The sequence below is a fragment of the Lepisma saccharinum genome, chromosome 10 (assembly GCF_977018435.1).
Source record: "Lepisma saccharinum chromosome 10, izLepSacc3.1, whole genome shotgun sequence".
NCBI classification, from domain to species: Eukaryota; Metazoa; Arthropoda; class Insecta; order Zygentoma; family Lepismatidae; genus Lepisma; species Lepisma saccharinum.
In genome coordinates this window covers 34,549,467-34,561,511 of record NC_139238.1, presented here as the reverse complement: position 1 = coordinate 34,561,511, position 12,045 = coordinate 34,549,467, and the positions used below count along the sequence as shown (strand labels likewise).

The 12,045-nt window shown below is 35.2% G+C and overlaps 1 protein-coding gene across 1 annotated transcript in view; it reads left to right on the top strand.

The window, feature by feature from the left end:
- LOC145993861 (NAD(P) transhydrogenase, mitochondrial-like) overlaps positions 1-12,045 on the top strand; it is a 79,248-nt gene that overhangs the window by 421 nt on the left and 66,782 nt on the right. Inside the window, exons 2-4 of the mRNA XM_083129723.1 lie at positions 3,481-3,723; positions 6,696-6,850; positions 9,983-10,123. Coding sequence (XP_082985849.1) covers positions 3,491-3,723; positions 6,696-6,850; positions 9,983-10,123 — 529 coding nt within the window. The 5' untranslated portion in view covers positions 3,481-3,490. The remainder of the gene's footprint in view (positions 1-3,480; positions 3,724-6,695; positions 6,851-9,982; positions 10,124-12,045) is intronic.

The window sequence follows — 12,045 nt, the reverse complement described above, 5'->3', positions numbered from 1 at the left end:
ATAATTCCACATGTGTCATAGCGAGGTTACTTGTGAATGTTTTTGTGTTATTTTAGTATGTTTATTCTATTAAATATCACACAAAATTGATGTAGCACGAAGTCATTACTGTTTCAGTGTGTACGTCCGTTGTTTTACTACAATTAATTCGCGTCATTTTCAAGCCAGCTGCATGCCCACACCACACATGATTTTTCAATAAGTCTAACTGTAAATGTAGCCCATCTTTGGGTAACAGTAGTATAAGCCGGAGACACGTTAAACTCGTTTATTTTCAAATAAAAATCATTGCTACTTACTTCATATGCATACTGGAACATTTTTCAAGCTGGGGATCACTTTTTTTCCCATGAAAAAAGCGTTAGTTTTAACATCATAATCATTTATTGGTCGTTGCTAATTCGGCGGGCAAATCTTGACTCACGTTGTCTGTCGTCAGCTGATATGCAGTAACGTCAGCTGATGTGCAGTGTTTCCAAACTTATGAACCGATAAATGCCGCACAAACTATTCACAAAAGGTTTTTTAAGCGAAAATTGAGGGTAGACTCTACTTTACGTCCTTATCTGCATGGTGATTGCTTCTTTGCGTTCGCGGTGCGCGATCGTGGTGCGGAACCCGGCATCTCTTCGGGTAAGTACCTTTTTCTTTTTACACTTTCTGCTCACGATAGCCCCACTATCCATTCACGGGGTTCGAGGTATGCCTATGAGGTTAGGTTAGGCCTGTTAGGTTAGGTTCCATTAGCACTCATTTCACCCCTAAATATGTGCTTCATCATCTAAAAAATTCCTCAGTACCTTCAATTACACATATCCGGACAACATCGGTTTTCCTTGATTCACTCCTTCAGGAAATTTTTCCTTGCTTTGGGATTTACGTTGTTGAATTCCTTATAAAATAAGCTTTCCAACGATATATGACACGTATTCCTTAGGAAAAGGATGTAAACTACAGTTTTACCTTAAATTGGAAAAAAAAAACGCTCACACGTCATCTTGTAAAACTACCATGGTTGCTACACTGACAGGGGGTTACATGATCGAACGCACGGAACATTTGATTCACGTAGTCGACGGTAATGGCGGCACGAGCTATCGTACAACGGAGATGCATGAATGACGAAAAATACCTTACTTACAGGCCAAATAAGTTGCACGATTCGAAAAAACAATTTTCCCGGCTTCAGAAAGTCCTCAGGAACGCAATTCCGTAAGTACTTTCTCGTCTTTTCTCCTGTAAATTTTAAGAAATCCGTCTCCGGCTTATACTATCGTTACCTGTCTTTGTTCTGAACAAACCTTAAATTTTGCAAAGGTTTGGATAATTCATATTGATTTATTATCTTTTTATCAACTGAAGTTGCCAAGGCATGCTAACTGTAGATGCTGTTTATATGATGTACTAGTGCGATAACAGTGCTCTTTCAACTTCAAGTCGAGGGGGGGAGGGGCAGGTCATCAGTTTTACTTTGGAAAAAGTACTGTTTCAAACCCAATCACTTCCTATCCCACCTGCCATGAAAAACCCCTTTCTGAGGTTAAAAGGTAGTTGGGGGGGGGGGAAGTTTTCCAGTGTTAATTACCTTGTGAGGTGAAAGTTTGCCATTGCCCTCCCCCCACAAAATCTATCATGTGCTTGCTGTTTTTCTTTACAAAGGCCATTTAGAGCTGTAACCCTCGATACAAAATGAATCCATTAAACTCCTCACCTTTCTGAATGCGGCAAGTTCTCATAGCAGGAAGACTAATTATCGTAGAATTTTGGTAATCATTGTCACATGAAATTTGAACCTTCCTTAAAGTAATGAGCATTGTTTGGATTCTGAAGACAAGATATGTTGGGGAAAAAAATCTTAAAAATTACCTTACAGAAGCATGCACGCTTCCCTCTAAGCAAGGTATTCTCCATTGACAAGCAACAGTAAGTATCATAAGCTGGTGGGAATGTAGAAGTAAATCAGAACCTTAGTAGAATGCATTGAGGGACTTTATTTTAATGCTAAGAGAACCAAACCTGACCTGCCTAACCTAACCACAAAAGCATATATTGAACAAGATCTTAAGTAATCGCTAAAACTCCGCAGTATGTGTTAACTCGCGTGAATTGAAATCAAACCATGTAAAAATTGCATTCGTAGCATCATGAAATCACTAAGATGTTGCAGACATAGTATTTCTTAAAGGTATTTCGTTTTGGTAACAGAGCTTTTTTCTTTTGGTATTAAAAAATGGGGATTAATAATTTATTTTCATGCAGGGCACCCCAAATTGCATTCCAGCACAAACATACTCTTGTTTTTCCTTTTGTCCATGTTACCACATCTCTCATAGTGAACACAAACATGTAATTAAAAATTTCCCCAAACAGGTATGTTGTTAATTTTTTAAAAAATGTAAATTTTTAATTTACACAATTACATACTTCTTCTGTTTGTCAGTAGACTCGCGATTATCTGAGCTAATTGGGACAGAGACTACCTCGGATATGGAAAAACTCAGATAATACGGAGATAATGTGCTAATAGGTCTTAAATGACGAAACAACACTTAAAACTGTATAGTAATTATTTATTACTAGTACAACATAAATGAGAAGATTACTTTGTCAAAAATTCCTTCATAGTTGTTTGGACGACTCATATTCACCTTTCTTCATTGTTTTCCGCGCTAAACCACTGCCCCCCCCACTCACACTTTTATTCACCCACTTTTCAATGTCATTCCACTTAAGTCTCCAATCCCCAACAATCACTTCCCTGACTCCATAATCAGCAGCAACCTTTTTAATACTCACCTTAATCCAACCTTTTTATTGCGTTGAATTATGTTTCCAGAGAAACCACACACCTTTTCAGTTTGCCACCATACTACATTACTCGCTTAGAATAGACCTACACAGATTTAAACACCACCGTAACAATCGGATACACCGACAATGTAACGAACATGTCCATCGCAGATGGTGACTTGACTCCAACTTACTAGTAGTAAACAAGCAGGTGGTCATCCCGGAGCCTCTGTTAATCAGGAGTCTACTGTACTTAACATATATATTACAAGGACTGTACTTAACATATATATTACAAGGATAAATAGAAGGGCAAAGTTGTGCGGTAGTGTTTGAACTGATGAGTAAAACTTTCTAGATCAAGAACACCAGATAAAAAATGATTATAAAACTTGCAACAATATTGTAGATTCTGTTCGTGTTTTGTGCTTTTTGTCAGTAAAAGAAATAAGACATTTCAAACAATTTTGTCCTAATTTAAGCAACTGTAACTCAGCCGAATCTGTCCCATAAGTGATTTTTGACCTGATCTAAAAACAGCTTAAATTCATACTTGGACCTACCAAAAGAGATAACATAATGTATCAGCAAACATGTTGCTTCATTTTCTTACAATTTTAAAACTTTTTCCTCCTTATTTCCTTTTAATATGATTACAGATGGATGATACATATTTTTCTTCATTTTCAGGTGCTCTACAATGGCCAGCCTACTCAGATTTTCACTGGGTTCCTGTGGGGGTGTAGATTTTGTTGCAGGACTAAGTAAAAATTCATTGATTTGTTCCTTCCGAGGTTTCAACACCTGCTCCAGGCACCACCAGAAGGATGCAGGGAGTAAGGCTCCAAGCAAGGAGTCTCCTCCTGTTCCAGGCATTCCGTACAAGAAGCTCACAATTGGTATTCCAAAGGAAACATGGCAGAAAGAGAGACGGTATGCATTGCCAAAATATTTTTAATTTTGTAACATATATGGTGAATTTAGGACTACCAAACTTCCACTTTGGTACCCTTAATCTTCTGTACCCACTCGAGAATGTGAAATAATTTGCATTGTTTATGATAATTAAGTTGTTTATAAACGTTTTCCATTGTTTTTAGCTAGCAGAGAAGTGTTACTGTTTAGTAAACTATGTCTGCGCAGGAATACACTCAAAGATTGCTTACTGTACAGAAAAGAGCAATGCGATATATGTTCAAAATACCAAAATTACCAATTAGAAACTCGTGTAGAGAATTATTTAGAGAAAATAAAATTATGACCATATATTCCCTATATATTTACAAAGTAATTGAATATGTACTAAAACACCGTAAATTAGATAAGAATTTGACAGTCCATCAGCGCAACACACGTCAAAAAGAGAACTTCCACATGCAAGCACACAGACTTGTTCTCTCAGACAAATCTCCTCATCTTGCAGGAATAAAATACCATAACAAACTTCCCACACACATCAAACAAATTACAGACACTCACAAGAAACTGAAAGCAATTAAAGAGTATTTAACAGATATACCTCTACATAATCTCAATGAATTTCAATAGTTAAACTGGATTAGTAAATTCAAGCATTTAAATTCTTTTGATATTGTATGTCTCCTATATGTGGATTTTCTCTTTTACGTTTTATATTATGTTTAACCCATATGATTTATTTGTATTTTTGTGTTTCCATTTTGTTCTTTTCATTGTAATCCTACTCCATTTGTAATATTTAGTATTGTATGATGTTTTCCACACCCATGGATATGGGTCTACGGAAATAAACAATTTATTATTATAGTGTGTTACTTACTATGAAGCAGAACACCACCAAAGCTTCATGCATGTGAATATATTACCCAACACGAAATTCGACAAGAGCAGTTATAATTTTATGTCCTTAGGTTAGCGGTTTATAGCAATTTTCGACATGTTCTTTCGGTATTTGAGTGTCCATACAACTGGTTTTTACTTATGTGGGCCATACTTTGAGATCAAACATCTCTGTTATTTGTGTTTTCCACATGCAGGAACCAATTTTGTATTAAGTAAAACATCAAAATCTATTTATGAAAACAAAATTCAACATAATTCTCAAGGGGGTACAGTGGTTCAGCAGCCCCTCCATTTTTTCCTGGGTGTGTTGTACACTTTAGATAGTGAATAAGTGAAATGTGTATCTTGTCATATTCTTCAGTATGAAAGGTTGCATTTATTTTTGTAGATTCATTTCCAAGTGACAAATGCTGTTTGTAGCTAGTCACATGTCGCTTCAGTCTGAAAGCTCTGTGGCATCTGGGATGATTTTTTTTTTTTTAAAGAAAATTCTAAAGTTCCTAGATCCTTAAGATCACTAAGAAAATACATCGTTCAGTTAGGAAAATGGAAAGTTGCAGGGAAATTTTTACGCTACACTACAGCCTATGGAACATGTGGAAAAGTGATTTTCCAATAGGTGATGCAGATTCCTATGGTCAATTAAGTAATTGAAGTTATAATCATTAAAATATTTTTTTAACTGAAACTATCTGTTTCACACCTATTCTAAAATTTGCAGAAATATATATTTTACTGAAAAAAACATTAAATATGCTAACCAAGACAGTCTATAGAGAAACACTTTACATGTGATGTTTCAACCCTCTTATCAGGGTCTTCCTCAGACTTGAATTGAATTAAATAAAATTTTAGTTTGTTTTCAAGTTGAAACATCACATGTTAAGTGTTTTTTACTGAAATATAGACTGCCTTGGTCAGCATATTTAGTGTTGTTTTTTTTGTCATGGAAACCATGCTTAATCATGTTACCATTTATTACTATGAGTGATTGTTTTCTGCATTTTGACTTAGTCCTACTTTTTGCTTGTAGTGATATGGTAGCCTTATGTAAATTGAGGAATGAAAGCACACTTTTTATGTATACATGTGTCATCAAATTTTGATAATTGATTGATTTGGTTGTTTAACAGCTAAATATGATTTTAGTATTTACACGTGTGCACCTTATTTGCTCTGCCCCCTCCCTTTCTCTGTATGCACACACATGTTACTTATTAACACATGCATGAAGAGACCCCTAACAACTGCCAGTTACAATTTGTCATATGAGAACCGGAGGATCGTAACTCGTAAAATGCAGTAATCAATTACGTTAACATATCTACTAACTTTGAAGAGCTCTATTTGGAGTCCAAACTCTCCAAAAAATTAATTAGCAAATTGGAGACATGAGACTCCACTTTACCACTAAGGAGAAGAGATGGAAATATGTTGATCCAAATAGCTCTCTTCAAAGTGAGCAGATATATGTTTAAAAGAAAAACCTGAACACTGCATTTTTGGAATTACATTCCTCTGATTCTCACATAATGAATTGCAATAGTTCTGTGTCTCCCCGATGGTACAGTGGTAGCGTAATCGTCTTGTAATCAAGGGGTCCCGGGTTCGATACCCGTTGGAGGCACATAGTAGTTCAGATCCCACTTTAAACTTTAGGTCCAGTCCCAATTAGACTTACTGTGCATAAAGTAGACTTAAAGCACCAATTCAATACTTACTGCAAGATACAAAATTATGTATCTGGATCAAATATCTCCATAATTAATTCTTTCCTCAACCTAAAACACATGAAAGTTAATTTCCCAAGATTATGATGATTCCATACCCCCATGCGATTTTTGGAGTATGTCCAGCTCTTGAATTGCACCGACAATGGTGCTTTCCGATCGTTCTCGTGATTAATATTTGTTACTTGCATTAGAAATATCATCTAGCAATAAAAAATGTGTTTGAATGATGGGTAGAAACTTCACTCAGGATTATCCACTCTTGTGATATGTACTAGGAATGGACCAGTATGAATTGTTAATAGAATAAATTATGTACTGATTAATGATCCTACACATTCGTGGCTTTTTTAGAGTGGCAATGACTCCTACTGTAGCTGCTGCCCTCATAAAGAAAGGCTTCACCGTCCAGGTGGAGAGTGGAGCCGGGTCGGAAGCCAGATTCCGAGATGAAGATTACACAGCGGCTGGTGTGAAGTTAGTAGATGCAAAAACTGCATTCCAGTCAGGTTGGTAGCATTCTTAGTCTGTAAGGTTGAGCCGATACCACTCCGAACTGATACATATATTCTTACACAGGAGTAGAAAAATACAAGGTGCCTGGTTGCCATGGCACCTGAAATTTTTTACCCGGCACCTGAATATAAAAAATCCCCTTTTAATTTTTTTAAAAAAGTATTTCAAGTTTGCTTTCTGAAATTTACATTACCTTTTTTTACTGATGAGTACAGTATCGGTTTTTTAATGGTTTATGCATCATGTGTATCATTAAATTTGTATAATAAACGTGCAGTTATGAATTTTGGCACTGTTGCTATTAGAATGTATTGCATAGTTATTCATGCTCTTACCAGTTGAACCTTCTTTGGGAAGGCCACTCCAGTGCAAGAATGAATAACTTTAAATTCAGTCTTTGTATAAATTAATAAACTAAATGTTTTAAGATAACATTTCATAGTTTATCTCAGTTGGATTCAGGCTTTCTTTCATAGCCCATATTTGCCAAAAAGGAAAGCGACTCCTGAGAAGAAAGGTCTGGAACCTGATTAATTTGTAGTTTTTTTTCTAACACTCTTCTTACGGATTCCCACAGATTCCAATACCAATGCTTGAAAATTGTAATAATTTAAAGGTTTTCAAAATTTTAATTAATATTAGTATGTAGTAATTCCACTCCAATTATCTGAATAAATTTACCAAGCATTTTGATTTTAAATATTCAAGAATTACACCAGAATACTCCCTCTGTCCCATAATTATTGTCCGGTATAATTTTGTTTGTTGTCCCATAATAATTGTCTGATAGGCAAACTGTGACATTGGTGTATACAGAAGAAGAAAATTAAACACGGGGTCATACGTTATTACTCAAGGATCAGTACAAATTGGCCGATCAAGTATCCAAAAGAACATAATTAGAAAGTCACCATTTTGGCATACCGGACTATAATTATGGGACAGAGGGAGTATTAAAATACATGTTTTGTAATCGCAAAATCCAGTTTTTCATAGAAGACTGGTGCAAAATAAATAGAAATTTTGAATTTTGCATAATTTCACGGACTCTGCTGAAATGTTAGGTGGAATTTTTGTGGAAGACCAAAAAGCAGGAAAGCATCGGCTGGTTATGATGAATAAATTGCAACTGATGCATACAGATATCAATACCATGGGTATAGGCATACTGATGCATCGGTAGAGGCTCTGCTTTAATATATAAGGTCGTTGCACTTGAAATGGCAGATTTCAGGATAACATTAGTTGGATGTTCCAAAATGCTGTCAGATGGTGCCTGGGTATTGTAAAGTGGCGGGTACATATTTCTGCATGTGAGCAAGGAATCAGTTGAGTGCTAGTATGCTGTGTGTAAGACAAATATGCCTGCTTTTTCTTTACGAGTTTAAATTTGACCATAACAGTAGAGGCAGCCAGAAACATCAACAGGCCATTTGAACCTGATATGGTAAATGAACGAACCATACAGAGATGATTTAAAAATTCCGATCAGACAGTGTGACCCTTGGAAATGAACCATGTGGATATGCATTAGCAGCCATAGACAGTGAGGAACTGCAAGCATTAGTGGAGTCAGACCCTCTCAATCTGTCAGGGACATGGCAGTGACATTGGGTGTACATTATTCCACAGTTTCCAGGCACTTGCAAGAACTTGGAAAAGTGAGTTCCCCATGAGTCACCACAGAGTAGTGACATGTCAAAAAATGAATATTGTATGATAATTGTCGTCGCTCTGCAAAATGGCTATATGTTGATGAGGCCCCAAAATAAGTGTCAAAACTGACCCTTCATCTGAGGAAGATAATGGTGACTGTTTGGTGATGTGCCTCTGGTATTCTTTACTATTCGTTCTTGAAAACTGGTGAAACAGTGAATGCTGAGAAGTAGTGCACCCAGCTGGATGAAATGCAAGAAAAATATGAATTACGCAGGCTAGATTGGTCAACAGAAATTAAGTTTTAGTGCTTCTTGCACGGAATCTTCTTTCAGCAGTGATCACAGAGTAATTGCTAGCGAAATGAAATACCACTATTGCTGCTCGCTGTTGTGCACTCCACCTTTCCATGTTACACCACTAAATTTTGCAAAGGTCGATCTTTATATTCACCTGAAATGAAAAAGAAAAACCAAATTAGTACCACAAAACTTACAATATAAATGTGGTCATTAATTAATTGTCACCCTGTATATCAGGTGCTTGCAATCACTTTCACTACCACCTTGTAATCAAGGAATCCTGGATTCAATCCCTGGGCCTCAATAGAACAATGTTCTGTGGCATCATTTCTTTAATAAATAAATAACACTAAATAAGTAATGGGATGGGTTCAACTTTCAGCAGCTTAAGAACTATAAACTTAGATACTTAAAACCATTAATAATAATAGTAACAACTATTTTGATGTTAATGATATTTGTCAGAGTTAGTAATTATTATTATCATTATAATTAAGTAGTTTACAATATATCAATAAAAAAGATATCCTTTTAAAATTGTGCAGTACCTCTTGAACTCTCAGTCCAGTCTGGATTAGCCTGTCTGAACATAAAGTGGACATGGGACTTAAAACTTGGAAGTGTTTTGAGTAGATGATTTGAATCTCTTAAATTTTGATTAGAATTTACTGACTAAAGAAATGTCTAAAATCATTAAAGCATTTACTGAACATAAAATTTGTGTAAATGGAAATAGTGAAAATTGAAATTTACTACTTGCGAAGTTCAACTCCAATTTCACAGTGTGCAACCAAATGTGCTTAATCTTTGCAATTGCAATGAAACATATGGTAGAAAACATTCCTATTGCATTTAATTAGTTATATGTTATAAAATGTATTTACACTGTAATTTGATTTTAATTTATGCATGGACAATGTTTGTTTTTGTTTTGTATTTTTCAAAAATATTCTTTGCTGTCTTTGCATATTTGAACATAAGTGTAAAAACAGATTGTAATTTATAATAGAAATGATCTGAGGAAAAATGTGTTAAAGTTGATATTTCCAGTGGTTCATACTGCAGCTTGCACTGTAAGTGCATTTGGAAATATCTTCTTTATGCTTTAACTTTAATTTTACAAGACATGTTCGTTGTTTTCAATTATCATCTTCCGTTTCTTTGCAGATATCATATTAAAGGTGCGACAGCCAGTTGAATCGGAGGTTGAGAATTTCAAACCTGGCAGCACGTTGATATCATTTGTATTTCCGGCTCAAAATAAATCTCTCATAGACCAGCTAGCAGCAAAGAATCTCACAGTATTTGGTAATTGTTTTTGTATTTATTTTTCAAAGATTGATTTTCTTTGTGTACTTGGAAGTTATCCTGTATTAACATACAGAGTGGCCCAAAAATATGCATCACCGCAATTCGCCAAAAATTGCAGAAAAGCAACATAAAATAATTTAATTCAATCAATCAAAAAACCCTTTCACTACATTATGTGGCTTCATCAGCATGCTGGACAAGATTTGGACTTAAAACATGATAAATGATGAAAAGGTAAAGTCAAATAAGTTAAAAAGCAAAAAAAAAGTTTATACCTTGTGTGCATGACGGGTCAAATATTTTTCTTTCTACTTATTTTACATTGTTGCTGTTAATAAAATATTTTTCAAAGGGATATTAAATAATCTACCAACCAAATTAATTTCTTGTTATGGTTAACTGAACATACAAATAAGATATTTATTTAATCAGTGGAAACGTACACCAGGACTACTCAAATCTCACCTGCCATTTCTTTTTATGGGGTCTGCTGTAGTACTTATACAAACCTTTAATTTAATGTTGAGGTATTATCTTTAGTGTAAATATGATGTAATCAGGCAGATTACTCAAGTACAAGTCCTGCATTTAAAAGAGTTTGGGCACATCCATGTTATGCACTAACAACCAGCTCAGTGGCAAAGTCTCTTAAGGGCAGATTTAGTATCTCTTCAAAAGTATCCAGGATCAGTCCCATTCAGGGCATGCATGTTCTTTGTGAATACCCCTTCATCAGTTTCTCATCATGATTTGCCAAAAGTGGCAGAAATGCAACATAAAATAAACTGAATCAATTAACCTTAAGATGTTTTGTCTGATCCTCACTCATCCTCAACTTCATAAGTAGCCAAAAGGGTCAGAAGAGTGATGTAAAATATGTAACATACAAAATACTAGGGATGGGACAGATTAATCGTTATCAGCCAATTTAGGCATATCGGTGTTTCGGTTTATCAGTAAAATTACTGATTATTTTACCGATCTGATATATCTATAAATATCTTATAATTTATTGCAAAATTCAGCCATTTTGTTATAATTTTAAGGATAACCTCCATGCCATTCTTTTTTAAAAAAGTAAATGTCTAAATATGGAACATCTTTTGCACTGCAGTCACCTTGAAGCACACATTTATTAAGGTCAATGAATCATTCAGGATATTCAAGGACCATTTGGAATTTTATATCGGTATCGGTCAAAATTTCAGATCTGTCTATCCCTACAAAATATGGTATGCACTTAGGTTTGTGTGATACCCACACAACAATGGACATTGGCCTCCTCTAGGATCTTTTAAGTAGCTTTCAAACAGTCAGGATCATTGTTTAGGCTACTCAAATCTCAACCTGCCATTCCTTTTTATGGGGCCTGCTGTAGTACTTATACAAACCTTTAATTTTAATGTTGAGGCATTATCTTTAGTGTAAAGATGATGTAATGTGGCAGATTACTCAAGTACAAGTCCTGCATTTAAAAAAGTTTGGACACATCCATGTTATACACTGACAACCAGCTCTAAATCTGCCTTTATGGCACAGTGCTATATGCATTGGGAACTTTACCTTACCTATAGATGAGGCTTTGGTTGGGATGGGTCATGGCTAGAGGCATGCATATTTTGTTTTTGACGAAAACACAAAATGTGAAGTAACACATTGTAATGTTAATTTTTCATGTTTCTGAAAGGTGTAAGGTGTGTTTTCCTACCCTGTTTTGTCATGAAATGAGCATTCTTAGAATGTTAAGAGAGAATCATAGGAACATATACAGGGTAAGTCAAAATGATGGACCCGATTTCAGACATTTATTCTGTGAAATATAATAAACAAATGTTATTATGAGACATGTGCTAAGAAAGTTAAACTTTCAAAGTTTTTTTTCAAACAAATCACAAGTGTTCTATGTGAGCACCTCGCGT